Below are 16,996 nucleotides of genomic sequence, written 5' to 3' on the forward strand. Positions count from 1 at the left end.
AAGTAACAACAACGCAACTCAATACAATACTCTATACGCGATACATGCTGTAGAAGGTAAACCAAAACGTCGTAATAATTTTGTCCGCGGATTTATTTTTGGGTTACAGAACGAAAACATCTTAATGCGTTCTTCGTTCGAGCCAACACAAAATAATTGTTTTTTCGAGGTGTACCTGAACACAACGTCACCACACATGTGTGTCAGTGCTGTTGATTCTTGCTGCTCGTTTGTATCCCGCATATTGACATCGGCAAGACAGTGAATATCACAGCAAGGTAACTTTGCAGTGCCTTCGTACTTTTCACATGACGTTCACCAGTTTGTACATATATTTTGTTGTTATTAGTGCTGAAATTTTTTTTAATACTGTGTCGCAATACCTAAAGTTGGGGCTTTGAGATTTGCTTTTGTAGCTGGATGCTAGCCGCATTAACACTAGCTTCGCTTTGAGTTAGCCAGTTACCTTTAGTTCTGACCATCCTTACACTATACACTGCCACATACACACGGCTTGAAGCTAGAGAAGTTAGTAATGAAGCTGTATTGTTTGTTAAAAGTACCGTTCAGCTGTTAGCCGCTAGCTTAACAACTAGCCGGTTAGAATGAAGGAGGCGAGTCCGCTATTTATGGGTGTCATTGCCGGGCCACATTGGTCGGCTATTATTTTGAGTGAAGGTAATTGTAATAGTTAAACGGCTCCCATTTGTCACACTGGTCGTTCAACACTGTACACACAGAGGTTAATGTTATCTTCCTTCTCCAAAGAATGAATGAATGTTGTTATGAACTGCGGCTCCGGCCTGCCAACTATAGATAAATGATATTTGAACTTGGCCGGCTAATTTTCGAGACAGCTGATTGGGTTTCGTATCTGGGTAGCGTCAAGCTAGTTTGTCAGTTTTATTTCAGTTTTGTAAATACCGAATTCATAACACACAGCTTCTTCCCTGGTTTAATTTATTTCAAGGAGGAACATGAGTAATAACGACAACTTGACAGCACCAGATATTCTGATGATTCTGATAATATTTATTTCTGTAACCATTGTTGAACTGTAAGACTGCCTGGCCTGGTATGAGCTTACACATTAAAGGGGACTTTGACACAGTCTTTTGATTTACATGCTGTCCATACAGATGGCCGAGACCGACGTTGATAATGAACTTCTGGACTATGAGGAAGATGATGAGTCCCAGGGAGCCCCTGAGAGTGGGACTCCAGTGAACAAGAAAGAGGTGAAGGGGTCCTATGTATCCATCCACAGCTCAGGCTTCAGAGACTTTCTCCTCAAACCAGAGCTGCTCCGTGCCATTGTTGACTGTGGCTTTGAGCATCCCTCAGAGGGTGAATAGCACTTTTGGGTTTCCTACACCTCCCACTGTTCCTCATGATGATGTCATATTTAGATTTTATGAATTAATCAGAAGTTGTTTTTGAAGTGTTTGCTCACTTATAATTTTGATTTCCTTTTTTTTCAGTGCAGCATGAGTGTATTCCCCAAGCTATCCTGGGCATGGACATCCTGTGTCAGGCCAAGTCTGGTATGGGAAAGACAGCAGTGTTTGTTCTGGCCACCCTGCAGCAGATAGAACCTGTGGATGGTCAGGTGAGTTGGTTATTATTTGTTTTTGCTTGTATTTCACATGTCATCGTGTTCAAAACTTCCTCCTTTAGTAGTAGATTATTATGAGGAGTTAATCTCATGCACACACATTTTTTCTGTAAAAGTGGTTGCTAAAATTATTAGAATTTACAGTCAGCCAAATTCTAACGACCACGCTTACTAGCAAAAGAAGAACGGCATGCTTTCGGCAGAGCAGCAGTTGTCTTCAGTGTGATACATGCTATGACCAACAATCTCACCATGCTCGTGATTTATGAATTAAGCTCTTATATAAAGTTCACTTTCATTTAGTTATCTCAGCTTATCAATGACATTACCTTGATTTCGTGTATGGAGCTTGCATGCAAACTGGTGATGTACGTCCCTGTGTGACCTGTGGAGGCTGCACAGCCATTGGCATCTACTAGCCAAGTTCTTCGGCTCATGATAGATTGTAAAATATCCAGTTGGTGCTGCTCTCTATTTTAGGAGCTTTTTCCTGAGTTTTATTAGAAGACATGTAGTCTATAAGGTGTGCAGTAAAGAAACGGCCTGTTTACAGGGTTCAGCAGCAACAGCAGCTTAATTTATTGCAAATGTTCCTGGCTAAATGCAAACAATGTTGTGGTTCATGTTCAGCACCTTAATCCCTAGGCCAAGGTGCTCCTGAGATCTCCATTTTAGTTTAACAGTGTTTTCACATGGTGACGTATCATTGGGTATTTTGAAGTAACTGTATGCTATTATTATTATTAGGAGCTGTATAATACTGCAACAATAACATTTTCAAACAACACTGAAATATTTCTGACATATTAGTTGAAAGTCCATAAGGTGCTGAAATCAAACAGCACTGAATCATGTTTGCTGGTGCAACAAAAACACACAATGCACTGAATAAGGACCAAATGGTTAATACGATTAATGCCCTCATTCCTTCTATGCCAGGTGTCTGTCCTTGTAATGTGCCACACGCGAGAGTTGGCCTTCCAGATCAGCAAAGAGTACGAGCGCTTCTCCAAGTACATGCCCACTGTTAAGGTGTCAGTGTTCTTCGGTGGCATGGCCATAAAGAAGGATGAGGAAGTCCTGAAGAAGAACTGCCCGCACATCGTCGTAGGAACACCGGGACGTACCCTGGCCCTCATCCACAACAAGAGCCTCAGCTTGAAGAACATTAAACACTTTGTGCTCGACGAGTGCGATAAAATGCTGGAGCAGCTGGGTGAGTGAGAGGAACCGAAGTGTTCTAATATTTGACTGTTAAGAAGCCTCGGTGAAGGACTGTGATCGGTCTGTATAAGAGACTGGAGGCTTCCAGTTGACTCAGTTATTGTTCTCTTACTGCGCCATATCTTTACACTAGCTATCATTGTGTGTTTAATGTGAAAATGGGTTGTGGGTGACTCTATTAATGTATGAAGTAATCAGAACATTTGTTTATTTACAAATAAGAAAGAAATTGCTACCAGTATTGAGCATTGTTAAAAAATCTCTATTTAAATACTATTAATGTCATTTTGGTAGTATAAATGTATGTGTATATATATATATATATATATATATATATATAGAGAGAGAGAGAGAGAGAGAAAGAGGGAGAGATATTCTGTTATTTAGTTATTTATGTAATTATTTATTTCTAATAATTTTATTTTTTTTCTGCCAGACATGAGACGAGACTTCCAGGAAATCTTCAGACTGACACCTCATGAGAAGCAGGTTATGATGTTCAGTGCAACGCTAAGCAAGGAGATCCGCCCTGTCTGCCGGAAGTTCATGCAGGATGTGAGGAATCAAGATTTAGTGATGTTTCAAGTTGAACCTACCGCCCTTCATTCAGCTATATGCAAACAACATTTTTTCTAGTTCGAGTTTGATAGCAGAGATGAAAGGATTTGCAAGATGAGATTGTCTTACAATGTGAGTGTAATCCCATATATCAGTAATCTTTCTGTTGAAGATCATTGATACATCACTATGATATGGCCAAATAGATCTGCTTTCACTGGAAGAAATGGTTATAGGCTTTGTTCGTCTTTCTACAACAGGAATGTTGATGCTAGGGGTTTCACAGAATAGCTGACTATCGAAACCACTAGTCAACACAGTGTGTCGTCGTAGACCAATCGTTCATCTCTGGTTTGAATAGTATTAAATGCATCTACAGCAGATAAGCAGCTGAGGGCACTGTGGGTAGTTGTTATTGACAAGTCAGTGTGGGGCGCTAAAGCAGCAGCGGAAGCAAGAGGCACTACAATCGGCAGCATGGAAATACTTAACCAGAGCAGACACAGACTTTTGAACCATCATATTCTCTGTTATGCCGACTTTAAGGTGTTTAGAGATAGAAAGACTCTTTCTGTGCCTGCAAGAAGGCAGTTCTCTTTTCGACAAGAATTGATTATTGTTATCGAGTGAAATTTTATGTCTGAAGACATTAATAGATAGAAGATTGTAGCTGTTATTTCATTCATAATTGCATTCATGGGTGGTTATTCTGATTATGTGCAATCAACAAATGAGATGGTTTAAGTTATTCTGTGTTTGTCGCAACAGCCCTCTTAGCTTTGCCCACTTGTGGTTGTCAGTGCCATAAGTGGCCATATCAGAGGGGTAAAGTGGTCCTCCTTGGCAGATTTGGCTTGGTCAGGACAGTCCGTCCTCCTGGCTCTGCTGCTGTCCAGGAGAACAAAATTGTATGGAGATGCAGACTTGTCACACGTGGAGCTCAGACAAACGTAAACCAACTTCATTCACATTGAAGTTTTCTGACTTCTCTGACCAAGTGGTTTTGTCAATATGTTATGGTTTCTTTTTTTTAACCTCACTCTATGGTCTTTACCACTTTGTCTGCAGAGATATGTGTGTTTGCGTTTGTGAGGCTAACGTGCGGCTCCTCTCTCTTGCTGTGTAGCCCATGGAAGTGTTTGTGGATGACGAGACCAAGCTGACTCTACATGGTTTGCAGCAGTATTACTGCAAATTGAAGGACAGTGAAAAGAACCGAAAGCTCTTTGACCTGCTTGATGTGCTCGAGTTCAACCAGGTATAGCTGGCACTCATTTATGAGATACTCAAATTGGAATCAGTTATGTACATAATTATTGTAGTATTTGAAAGTATTTGTGAAAGGGCTTGATAAAAAGAAATAAACATTTGTAGCCTTGTTCTTCTACTAGTAATTTGAAAAGTTTTGTCTCCTTTAGAGAGAGAGAGAGTTGATTTCAGCCAGTCTGTATCTTATTTATGTCTTTGCTATTCCCAGCACAAATATGCAATCCTTTTCTTTTGTTTCCTGTCAGGTGGTGATCTTTGTTAAGTCAGTGCATCGCTGTGTGGCTCTGTCCCAGCTGCTGGTGGAGCAGAATTTCCCTGCCATCGCCATCCACAGCGGCATGGCGCAGGAGGAGCGGTAGGTCAGGGTGCCTACAAAGTCTTATTTGGGAAATGCTTCATTTTATTTTTATGTTTTCAAGGTCAGAAATGTGCTTGAATTTGAGTATACTCCTTTTCAATCATAATCTGGTGTTTCATCCACACCAGCAAAAAAGCAAAAATCTTTTTATTTCTGAAATGCAACAATCCTCTCATCATATTTGTCTGTTGTCTCTTGATGTCAAAATTCACAAGCATTAAATAATCAAATCTACAATCAAAGTTAATATGAACAGCTTGTAAAATAAAGTGACAACATACACTCATAGCGGTAGGCACAAAGAAATCTTGCAACCGTTATTTTTGCATCTATTGCAGTTTTAGTAACAATTTAGATGTGATTATAAAGGCTTTGACAGGCTGGAAACTTTTGGTGGTCAAAATTAGCATTGTACTCAAACTAGCCTGCGGAGTATCAAGCCTTATTAACCTGTGAGGAAATGACAGCCAGATTTGTGAGAAAGGGAGATTGTTTGAGAGGCTGGCTTGGTCTCCCTCAGTTTAAAATATTATCTCACCCCCCACTCCCAGGTTGTCCCGGTATCAGCAGTTTAAAGACTTCCAGCGGCGGATCCTGGTTGCAACCAACCTCTTTGGCCGAGGCATGGACATCGAGCGAGTCAACATTGTCTTCAATTACGACATGCCAGAGGACTCTGACACATACCTTCACAGAGTCAGTCCAGCTATAATATCATTTTATGTTATCTGCATTAGATATCTGTATATTTTTATTTGCAAAACAATTAGAAATCACATACGGGGGCTGTAGCTTGTACCAAACACACCTGCTTTGTTTATCTGTAAAAAGGAACAGGAACCTGCTATTGTACGTTTGCCTCTGTCCATGATTACAAGCCTGCTTTCTTCATTATTTCGTGGTCTTTCTCTCTACCTCAGGTGGCCCGTGCTGGCAGGTTTGGGACCAAAGGCCTTGCCATCACCTTTGTGTCAGACGAGACTGATGCCAAGACCCTGAATGATGTCCAAGACCGCTTTGAAGTGAACGTAGCAGAGCTACCACTGGAGATCGATATCTCCTCCTACAGTAAGATCTGTTTTTGCTCACAGGTTGTCTCGCACCCACGTTCAGTAATCAAGTTTATATATGCAGTATGTACTCAAATATCCTGGTATTTATTTTTGGGTAACCCATCTGTGTCTACACCATCTCAACAACATGGTGGATGCGTTCAGGCTTTTTGCTCTCCTCTTGTTGCTGTTGAGAAAATGTTGAAGCTGAATGAAGCAGGCAGCCACAAATCAAAGTTTGGATAACTCAGTGGGGACAGAAAACACAGAAACTGGCAACAGTTTCCAGAAGTTAAAGACATGCCTATACAGCATGACAAAAAAATAAAAACTGATCAGCTTTATAATCACATATCAGGATATAAGTGTAACTGTCAACCTACACATTGACTAACCATAACACTGGAGGGTTAAATCTGGGTTTATCTGGTAGTCAGCACATGGGAGTGACACACAGAGGCAAATCATTACTATGCCATACTCTGATCTGTCACATCCTATTTGAGAGCCTGTGTATAAAAGCACAGCTTTTCCCCCCTTCATATCCTTTAATCTCACATCTTAAAAACTTTGCTTTTTCTCTTTGCAGTTGAACAGTCCAGATGAGTCTGAAATGTCTTTCCAGCGGAGACTGTGTATGACCCTTGGTGTTGCTGTATTTTGGTGGAGTAAAAAAAACAAAACAAAAACCCTTAACTTTTATTTTAAAGTTCCCCTCCAACCATAAACTCTGACAAGTTTTCCACCTTTGCAGACTGTTTGCTTATTGTTAAAACTGTGAATATATTGTTTTTGTTGAAGATTTTTTTTTTACCTTATTTAATGTACTTGATTGAATTTTGCACAGTTCAAAAGATGTAATATGTCGAACATTAAATATGTAGTAAAAACTACAACAGTATCATAAAATACAGACTTTGTGTTGTGTGTTTTTGACTGCATTTAATTATACTCACAAGCAGAGGGCGCTATTGTCATAGTTTGAAGACAGCCACTGCTTTCCCAAACAGTTGCAGGTTACTTTGAACTGGCTGCCAAGTTTGAAACTGTACAAGCTGACTTGAAATAAAACCGTGCATGAAACTTGAGCTCAGCGACCAGTTTTATGACATGGACGGACCAACAAAAACTTGTGGCAGCTACACTGTAGTGTCTTAATACACAGAAGTACCAATGTGACAATAATACAGACTTGGATCAAAATAAAGAAAACATATTTACATAATACAGTGTGATCCAAAATAAATTCTCAAATACAGGTTTGTGTAAGACATTTCTCTCAGCTGCATCTGATTCACAAAGAGGAAATCAGTTGGCATTGGTCCTGTCCTTGCTGAACACTTGTCTGTTCCAGACAGCATTCCTTATCATTTAACAGTCTGACTTGCAGAGGAACAGTGGCAGTATCGCTGTGTGTAAATGTGTTAGGTGGCTTATCAAGTCAGCATGCCAACAGCAAAAAAAGTTCATGCTGATTTGATATATTTTGAATAAAAAAAGCCCACATTTTGCATTAAAGTCTGAAGTTTTCTACATAAAGCTGCAAAAGTTACTCTTTTGCTTGTCACTGAGTAGTCACAGTGCATTGTGGGATTTGGAGATATTCACCATCACATGTGCAGCTGTTACTGCACGTGAGGTGATCGTTGTGCACTGCTGTCATAGTTACAAAATTTCAGTGCTAAACAAAGTGCTTTGTTGCTCATTCTCCTCTCAGGCTGATCTGAGGGTCTCAAAAAAGAAAGAAAAAACAAAATCCTCAACACCTGAACCAGCAATAAGTTCAGAGTGGAGGAAGTCCAGGGGTGCTTCAGGGCTCTAATTTAGGTCCCACGTCTGTTTGAAGAGGAGCAGGCAAGCATACAATCCACTCCGGTCACACAATAATATTACAATAAGGGTTGCCTTTGTGGTTGTGAACCGAGGCAGCCCTTCTTGCCTGCAGTTTGGCCTGCAGTGAGGTGGGTGCCTGTGGTCTTCACTCACTTGGAGCCAGGTGCGAAAAATGGCCCCTCGTTCTGAAGTGTCTTCCTTCATTAAGAAAGTTAACCTCATCGCATTAAAATCAAATTAAAAAAAAAAAAAAAAAATCCTTCTCAGTCCTAGTCGATGAACTTGTGTGTATCTCCATACATCCAGTGCTGTGGAGGGAGGGCCACTTCATTGAGGTGGCCGCAGTCATCGCTGCATTTACATGACTGGATGAACATGGCCGACCTCTGGAAACGCTCGCCGTCAGGGCAAACAAAGGTCACGGGTACAGTGCGTGTGCGGCGTGGCGAGCAGCACCGTCCATCGGTACACACACCGCAGTAGTTGGGCCGGTAGAGGCGGACACTCACACATTCTCCGTAGGACAGGCGGATGGGCTCCGGGGCTTTCTGGGCTGGGGTGCACTTCTTCCCTTTCTGTGGTTGGATGAAAGAAGTAAAAATATGTCACAGCCTGTGTTGTTGCTAATTGGCCTCAGAAGCAAAATTCATCAAAACTAGTCCAAAAAAATAAAAAATAAAAAAAAAATCCAACAAACTCTTATCTGCCCTGTCCTTTTACATAACCGCAGACTTAAGCGGCTTTGCACTAAAAACTCATTAGCTTCACATAAAGAGCGCCATGCTTGAACTTGCGATGCCAAAACAGGGATTGAGAGAGCGATTATATTTAGATTTAAGTGATTAATTTTAAGATTAACCATTTATTCGCCAGTTCTCGAGTGTCCTTTTCTGTTCCTCACACTGACACCTATGATCCTTCTTGGCACTAGAGATTTTAACTCAGAGAAGAGAGCTCCAAGTGTGTGTCCAACATGGAGGATTAATATAGACACACCACTTCCCTGGACTCTGAGTACACAGACGGGGCCTAGCTATGGACAGTTGCTTGGCAGGAATGCCAGGGGTGGGGGACTATATTTAAAAAGGCGCCTGCCTGCCACCAAAACACTGCTGAGTAAATCAGCACTGCCCAGTTCCCACTGGATGTAGAGCTTCCCGAAAGTACCGCCAAGATAATCTCTGTTCTTAAGCTCGGGATAAAGATGGCTTTAGCACTAAGAGCATATTTACTCAGGGCCAGAACATCTAATTTTTCATTCTTTACAGCACAGATTTGATGTTTTCAGCCTCTGCCCTTTTGTTTAAAAGAGGGAAACGAGGAAGTAGAGCAAATATGTGCAGGTATTGTTTTTCCCTGCTCAGTCAGACAAGGGTAGATAAGAGGTGAAATAATTCCTTAATGATAAGTGTTATCAGGAGGCTTTTAAGTTCCACTGTGCGAGAGATAAGGTGCGATAAGAAGGTATGGATAGCCGACCTATGCTCTACGTCTGTGTCGCCTTCAGTTCAAGTCAAGTTCAGTCTACTTCACCTTGGTGGGGGCAGTCAGGCCGTGGCATGGCCGTACGGTACAGATTCGTGTCTCTCTCTCCAGCTTGCACTGCAGGTTCTTGTTGGTGATACGAGACGACACGCCCATCCCACAGCTGCGGGAGCACTGGGACCAGTCAGTGGTCTGGACTGGACACTTCTCCTTCGGGTGGTTCCACTCTGAGTGTTGGACACATGGAGGGTGAAAGGCAGGGAGAAAAAGGAAAGTCATACACCTCAGTTAGGCTGCTGGTTCCCTACCCTGAGGTTTTGGACCCCATCAAGGGGTCACAAGATGAATCTGAGGGGTCTTTTCGTCTTCCTCTGATGATTGCAGCATGGCTCTACAGATGGCAATATCACTCTGTTGTTTGGTTGGTCCACTACTTTAGTCGAGACTGAAATATCTTAATAATAATTGAATGGATTGCAATGACCTTTGGTGTGGACATTCATGGTGCACAGACGATGAATCCTCATGACTCATGTGATGCCCCAACTTTTCCCTCTAGCAATCGTTTGAATTTGGTGCTAATTAGCAAATGTTAGTATTCTAACATGAAAAGCTATGATGGTGAACACAGTAAACATGCTACCTGCTTAACATCAACATACTAGCATACTCATTGTGAGCATCTTAGCATGCTGGTGCTAGCATTTGGCTAAGTGTGGCTTCACAGAGCCCCAGCATGGCTGTTCACTCATCTTTTCTGTGAATGGTTGATAAATTTTATGCAGCAATCTGAGAAGGAATATTCAGTCTTTGTTACCAGAGGTCACAAATAGACAGCTTTGTTTAGACACAAGCCACTGGATTGTATGTTAGCATTGTTTTTTATGGTTACCGTCACATCACTTACATTACAAAATCTACAATAAAGTGTCCTAAACAACAAAACTCATGTTGACCTGAAAATGCACTGCTCGCATTTCAGGGTAGGTAAATTCAGCACCCGATTTAAAACATCTGACAAAAATAAAATGAGTTAAACCATGATAATAAATACTAAACATTCCCCTAGTGGTCTCTTTCTCTCACCAGGCAGGTGTTTGTAGCCACGTTCACTCTCCCAGCTGCTGGACTTCGTGTCTGCAAGCATGTTGGCCAGCTCATTTTCCCGCTGGTGTGGAGCGGGATAGTGCTGAGGTCTGGGCAGGTGTTGTTGTGGTGCAGGCACCTGTGATAGGAGATAAGATAAGATGAGACAGAGCTGTACTTGCTGAACAGTATCCAGGCTGCGTAAGAAGGTGCATCTATCAGAAAGTGTAAGATTTAAGAGTTTTCACTTATTAAGAGAGTTGGGAAAAAAAACAAACCTGATGCTTAGGTGGGAGACGCCAGGTGCCTTTATGGCAGTCCACGCTGAAGCAGCACAGCCCGGGTATCCTGACCAGCCGTGGGTAGGGGCATGACGGAGAGGCTGGTGGCAGCTTGTTGTTGCAGAGAGGAGCGCAGCCAACAGCGCCATCGATGCAGGTACACTGGTGTTTACAGCCGGCACGGAAGCTCTCGCCATTCTGGTAGATCCTGCCGTTATACTCGCATGTGCGCCCCTCTGATTTTGCTGGAGAGACACATTTTACTCAGCTGAAACAAAGCATTTAATGACTTTTGGGATGCTGTGCAAAATGTAAATAAAAACCATGTGTTCACAAAGTGGTGAACCAACGAACCTTTTTACCTGTGGAATGTTCCAAACAGGTGTTTTTGGAGCATTCCACAACTTTTTCACTCTTTTGTTGCTCCTGTCCCAACTTTTTTGAAGCGTGTTGCTGACATCAAATTCAGAATAAGCAGATATTTACAAAAATCAATGAAGTTGATGAGGTCAGACATTAAATATGTTATATATATATGTGTGTGTGTGTGTGTGTGTGTGTGTGTGTGTGTGTGTGTATATATATATATAAAATTGTACTACGCATTGGTCATATAAACAACCATGCTGTTGTTATGCATGAACCAAAGGGCAACAGCGGTACTCCTGGCACAGTCCATGGGTTAGGTATCTCAGAAATGCATCTCTCTACACAACATGCTGTCTGAAGGGACCAATGATGGCGCTTCGGCTTACAGCAGCTATGTTAAGAATAATTCACCACATGGTCTCAATTCAACGGCTGAAATGATCCCCGCTGAGTAAAGTTTCTCCTGACTTTACCAAAACACACACAATGACTTCACATCCTAGCAGTGCACAAAACCACACAGGGGACCGCTAAGATTGAAAGGTCAGTGGAAATAAGGAGACAGGAAGCGTCAGACTCCTTGTCTCCAAAGCATGGAAGAAACAGCTATTCATAGTTAGTGGGGCAGCACTGGCATGGTCCAGATGGACAGTGTATTTTTATCTCTGAAACCCCCTGTCGCTGCCATAAAACATCTACTACTCATTAAAATACCCCCTGTCTTGCTCTCGGATGTGCAGGGTTACATGTTGTTTAATCACTGAGCTGTGGTGGCTTTGGCTTCATGGAAATGAAGGTAAATTAACATCCATGTCTTTACAGCACATCACATTCACCATGTTAATTTTCAAAATAGGACACAATAATACTAAACCCTCCACTGGGCTGACATGAGCAGGGGAGCAGTGCAGATAGCTGTAGAAAGCAGCTATTTTCTGAGTGAATTTCCTTTCCTCCCAACAAACACTGTTCTCCTCCCCTCTCACCTCGACAGATGCCCCAGGCCATGGTCACATCATTGCCGTAATTACACTCCAGCCCTTTGTGGTGGTCACAAGGCCTCACGGGGCTGCAGTCCTGGTTAAGTTGCGCAGCACACACCTTGCAGCACCCACATCCATCTGGCACAGTGCTAACTCCTGGAGGGCAAACCAGGTGCTCTGTGGGGCACTCACACACTGCTGGGCAGCTAGCAGTCACCTGGAGGGAGCAGAGAGGGAGATCACATTGCCAGACAAGACCAAATGATCTGAGTCATGCAGGATTTTGAACAGCAGAGCCTTGCTCAAACAACATCAGAGATCTAGCATCCCGAAAGAGGGCCACAATGCAACACCTCGAGTTCTTGGTTGGAAAATTCAGGCACAGGGTGCTGCAGTCATCCTCAGGGGTGTTCAGGTATCCAGCTTTTTCCAGCACCCAAGCACCAGGAAGAGCTCTGATACATTCACTCTTGATTCTTTAATATCTCTCACGCTCCTCAGGGTTTCGATTGATCCTGAATTCTTCCACAGATGAAGCACTGTGGTACGCCTCTGTGGTAAATCAAGTCTCTGCTGGCCAGCCAGCCCTGGTTGTCTAGACAGTTCAGAGTTTGCACCCAGTCCCCCGCTGGCTCGTGATTTGAGTCATCGCTCGGCACTAGAGCCAACTTGTTCCAGTTTGTAAGAATCAACATGTCGTTGTGCTTCCAAAGCAGGACATGAGAAGACATGCAGATTACCAGAAAGGACAATTTACTGTATTCATTATTATATAAGCAGTATTGGAGCCATAACCCCACCTAAACTCCATTTACCAGACTTTGTATTGAGTCCACTGACAGACATAAAAACATAATCACACTTAATCTGATGCTGGCCTCATGAAGACTAAATCTTTAAGGATGAAGCATGTCTGAAAGCTTTTCAAAAAATATATTTGGGTTTTGTTTACACCAGGGGATGTTTATGCCTTTCACACCCTGGAGGTTAAAGTTTAATCGCATTTTGATTCGTTTGACTACCCGTGCCAGATTAAACACTAAACTAATCTCAGTCTTTATATAAAAGGCATGGCTCAGATACACGAGCTTCTGTCACGAATGAGATATCTTACCTGTGTGATGACGGCCGTCAGTACCGTCAGGTAGATCAGAAATGCCATAATTAGCCGGCGACAAGTTTAAAACAAATACAAATAAACAAGAAAGAGTATATTCAAGCTTCAATCCGCTGAGCGATTGTGTGTCTAAAGTAGTTTCACGCCGAGTTTCAGTCTCTTCTCCGATCGTAGTCCTTGTTTTTCTACCGGAATAAGAGTCTAAAATCTGATTTATACCCGCTGGTGAGCCTCGGAGAGACCCCGCCCCTCTCCATACTTCTAACCAATCAACGTGCGAGCAGCAACTCCGACATTACAAATGGGCGTAGTTTCACCACGGGGGTAGTTTGCTGATTGGTGGGCGTGTTTTGGAATGAATGCAGCCATTCATAAAAATCGCAGGGTCGATCTGTATTTATTTTATGGGTTAAAAATTAAAATGTAACAGCCGCTTTCAAGTCACACTTAGGCACATTCCTGCTTTTGTGGCCTCCACTCTGCTAACACTAAGTAAATATATTCAGCCGAGCCAGACAGCATGGTAACATTAATAAGACCTCCACCTCTGAGGGGGGAAAAGGGAAAAAAAAGAAGGGGGGAGGAATTCCCTCTGTTTTTCCAGACCAGTGGAGGTGCCAGGACAGAAAATTGAAGTGGAGTGTATTAAGCAAATAGTAAGATAATAGCAGCTGTCAGAGCGAGTGAACACACCCCTCTTTGTCTGTGCCCATCATAACCTGGAAAAATGTGTGTCCACGGCTGTTAAAGGTACTTTTTGATTGTTTATTCTCTCTGAGTGCTTCATCTTGAATTCAGGTGGGCTGGCTGCCTCTAACTATTATTTCTAACCACATGCTGCTGAGATGGGAGTGATGAGGATATGATCACCTGGAAAGAATGGTTCCAGTCGAGGGTGAAAGCAGGATTGTTGTTTTAAGGGCAGCTCATATGAGGGTTGGCCTCCTCCTCCTCCTCCGCTGTCTTCCTTTTCAACCACAGGTTTTCAGCCACACCTGCCCCAGCACAGAGGCCTCATTTGATGAAAGAAATATGATAGGCGGAGGTTTGACAGTTCGGCTCCTGCTATTTCTGTCCATGTATACCTGTGAAGTTCTGGCTTAGAGCTGAAAAGCCAAACATCGCACATGCTTTCTCACATGGGCTGTGGTGGCTTTGGTGCTGGGAAATCTCTGTATTCTGAGGCATATTACATATATTAGGCTGGAGAAAGTAACTGGTTAAGTTTTAAACCTGCACATCACTGGCAGACCCAACCCAGATAAAAATGACCTTTTAGCAGTATCTGGTGCAGGTAGTGAAAGGTATTATGTATTGTCCCTTTGCACCATATTTCATACCCCATTTTCCATATACACTTTTCAACTACTTATATATGCCATTTTATTGTCAATTTTCTTAAATTTGTTCTTCATAATGCTCCTTATTCGAATAATGTATTCTTTCTACATGATATTGTGCTATGCACAGTCTGTGTACATGTCACTGCACACAGCACTGTGCACCCTTGTGTATCTGGCAAATAAATCTCTGAATCTAAATTAAAATTAAAAAAATTATAAAATTCTCCTTTAGAAGTTGAGAGAATTTCAGCACTTGACACCCTTCTTCTTCATCCTCCATGGAGATTGCACCATGTGACCAGTGTTGGGTGTTTCCAGTCCGTTGCCAAGCTATGCTCCTCATTTTAAGAGTACAGCTGCAAGGCCAACAGTGATATTGCAGGTCTCATCAATGTCCTAATGCAGTTGCCACAACAGGAGCACTTGTAACGAGAGAGAGACAGATGAATAGTTACAGACACAATAATCATCCCCAGCTGTTCATCTTTCCTGTTCCTCCCCTAACGAAATCTTGACCAGCCTTTGGAAAGTTTGCACATTTTGTGATTCATCGAGCTGCTTTCCATCCAGACAAACCCATGTTTCCCCTCACAAAAGCAAAATCACCTTTAAATCAGTGTTGATAATATTTACGAAATCAGTGTCATACCCTCAGGTGGGCCTCCTTCATCAAACCGCCAGCACACACACAGATAAGCTGCGCCCAGGTGGACAGATGGTTGAGGTGACACCTTTTAAAAGAACAGTTCAACATTTTGGGAATTCACTTCCTTGCTGAGAGTTAAGTGAGAAAATCTTTACCACTCTCACATCTGTACAGTAAATGTGACGCTACAGATAGCAGCTGTTAGCTTAGCTTTGACTGCAGAAAGTCACTGCTCCTGGCCAAAAATAAGTCGGGCACAAAACTTATGTCAAACCACAACTTGTTGTTGTACACTTTGGTTGTTAATATAATATACAATATACATGAATATAAAAGTCAGTAATAAGTGATCTTTAGAGGTGTTGGTAGGTGTATTTTATTGCCTTTGGACAGAACTAGGCTAGCTGTTTCCCCTTGTGCTAAGGTAAGCTAACTGCCTCCAGTTTCATATTCAACAGACAGGTAAAGGAGAGGTGTGGAACTTCTCATCTCTCTCTCATCAAGAGAATGTAAAACAACAGTCTAACTAATCTTTTAATCACATGTCACCTTACAAACTAACTCCTGAATGACACTAGCTGGCCAACATTAGCTGTCCTGTGTTTAACCAGGATTGTCCTTTGTTGCACCTACTTTAACTTGAAATAAATTAAGCTGGCTGGGCAGACCTCTTTTACAACCATTCATCTTTGTTCTGCAGCCACCTGTCTGACTAGTATTTAATTGAAAAGCACATTAGAGTTTGTGGACTGAAGTCATGACTCTAAATTTAAAAAAGGAAACCACCACAGGAAGCTGTCAGTCACAGATCTAATGGTGTGACCAAGGAGACAAAGTCATGGCCCATCTATTTTAATCCTCCGGTGGTCATGGTACAGAGCGAGTTCTGGAAGTCCTGTGACTGCCTCTGTTTTCAAATTTCTCCACCCATGCTGAACAGAGATGTGAAACTAATTGTGGGTGATGAAGTCTTTTTTAGACAGGAAAATAATTTACTGTATGGAAACAGTAAGAAGTTTTATGATTATTTGTATGCCGTCTACCTTGTTTTATAGGGTTTCAGACAATTATAAATTCTCTGTCCTGCAAGATTGTGAATAACCTTTCTCCAAACAGAGATTCAAACCAGATCCTGAACAACATTTGGGCCAGATTTGCTCCTAATTTAATCAGGAAGTGTGCTATAGGATATTAAAGGATTGTTAGGGCACTTATTATTACCATTTGTATTACTCATGGGGTACAGCCCCATGAACATGAGAAAATAACCCAGAAAGTGACTATTTGCTAATCTTATTTGACATTTGCTCAATTGAAAATAGCACAACGACAATATATTTAATGTTTGTCCTCATCAGCTTCATCAAGGTTTTTTTTTTTTTTTTTAATATTTGCTTATTCTGAATTGGATGCCAGCAACATGCTTTAAGTTGAGACAGGAGCGACAAAAGACTGGGAAAACTGTGGAACTTTACAAAAACACCTGTGTGGATCATTACACAGGTAAACAGGTTGATTGGTAACAGATGATAGTCTCATGATTGGATGTGAAAGGAGGGGGGGGGGGGGGGGGGGGGGGGGGGGGGGGGGGGGGGGGGGGGGGCAGGTGTTTCATGGTAAGGGAGTTTGTTTTTTCAAGGGGAGGAGTGAGCAAGTGCCCCGCTGCCTGGTCTGGTCCACCCCGACGGGGTTCTGGCAGTCTGGCAGTATGGTATTTCACACAAAAACAGACTGCTGGTATTTCAGCCCATACCACTTTTAAGGTCACAGGAACCAA

At 42.3% G+C, this 16,996-nt stretch overlaps 2 protein-coding genes across 2 annotated transcripts; one reads left to right on the plus strand and one right to left on the minus strand.

Annotated features, from left to right (window-relative positions):
* The first annotated feature begins 191 nt into the window (after nucleotides 1-191).
* LOC121625952 (ATP-dependent RNA helicase DDX39A-like) lies at nucleotides 192-6,932 on the plus strand. The gene is made up of 10 exons (XM_041964287.1): nucleotides 192-278; nucleotides 1,140-1,347; nucleotides 1,482-1,609; nucleotides 2,555-2,831; nucleotides 3,276-3,394; nucleotides 4,524-4,655; nucleotides 4,912-5,021; nucleotides 5,576-5,720; nucleotides 5,945-6,092; nucleotides 6,666-6,932. The coding sequence occupies exons 2-10, from the start codon at nucleotides 1,140-1,142 to the stop codon at nucleotides 6,680-6,682; spliced, it is 1,284 nt and encodes a 427-aa protein (XP_041820221.1). The 5' UTR covers nucleotides 192-278; the 3' UTR covers nucleotides 6,683-6,932.
* LOC121625963 (CCN family member 1-like) lies at nucleotides 6,516-13,398 on the minus strand. Its single transcript, XM_041964298.1, has 6 exons — nucleotides 13,228-13,398; nucleotides 12,117-12,330; nucleotides 10,759-11,006; nucleotides 10,481-10,619; nucleotides 9,443-9,621; nucleotides 6,516-8,484 (listed from the first exon to the last, which is right to left on the minus strand). The coding sequence occupies exons 1-6, from the start codon at nucleotides 13,273-13,275 to the stop codon at nucleotides 8,179-8,181; spliced, it is 1,134 nt and encodes a 377-aa protein (XP_041820232.1). The 5' UTR covers nucleotides 13,276-13,398; the 3' UTR covers nucleotides 6,516-8,178.
* Nucleotides 13,399-16,996: the final 3,598 nt, after the last annotated feature.

Source organism: Chelmon rostratus, chromosome 3, assembly GCF_017976325.1.
Source record: "Chelmon rostratus isolate fCheRos1 chromosome 3, fCheRos1.pri, whole genome shotgun sequence".
NCBI lineage: Eukaryota > Metazoa > Chordata > Actinopteri > Chaetodontiformes > Chaetodontidae > Chelmon > Chelmon rostratus.

Coding starts and splice junctions, on each gene's coding strand:
- LOC121625952 (XM_041964287.1), top strand. CDS start 1,140: ATGGCCGAGACCGACGTTGATAATGAACTTCTGGACTATGAGGAAGAT. Junction 1,610..2,554: donor TAGAACCTGTGGATGGTCAG/GTGAGTTGGTTA, acceptor CTTCTATGCCAG/GTGTCTGTCCTTGTAATGTG. Junction 3,395..4,523: donor GCCGGAAGTTCATGCAGGAT/GTGAGGAATCAA, acceptor CTTGCTGTGTAG/CCCATGGAAGTGTTTGTGGA.
- LOC121625963 (XM_041964298.1), bottom strand. CDS start 13,275: ATGGCATTTCTGATCTACCTGACGGTACTGACGGCCGTCATCACACAG. Junction 10,620..10,758: donor GTCTCCCACCTAAGCATCAG/GTTTGTTTTTTT, acceptor CTCCTATCACAG/GTGCCTGCACCACAACAACA. Junction 9,622..10,480: donor TGGCTACAAACACCTGCCTG/GTGAGAGAAAGA, acceptor TCCAACACTCAG/AGTGGAACCACCCGAAGGAG.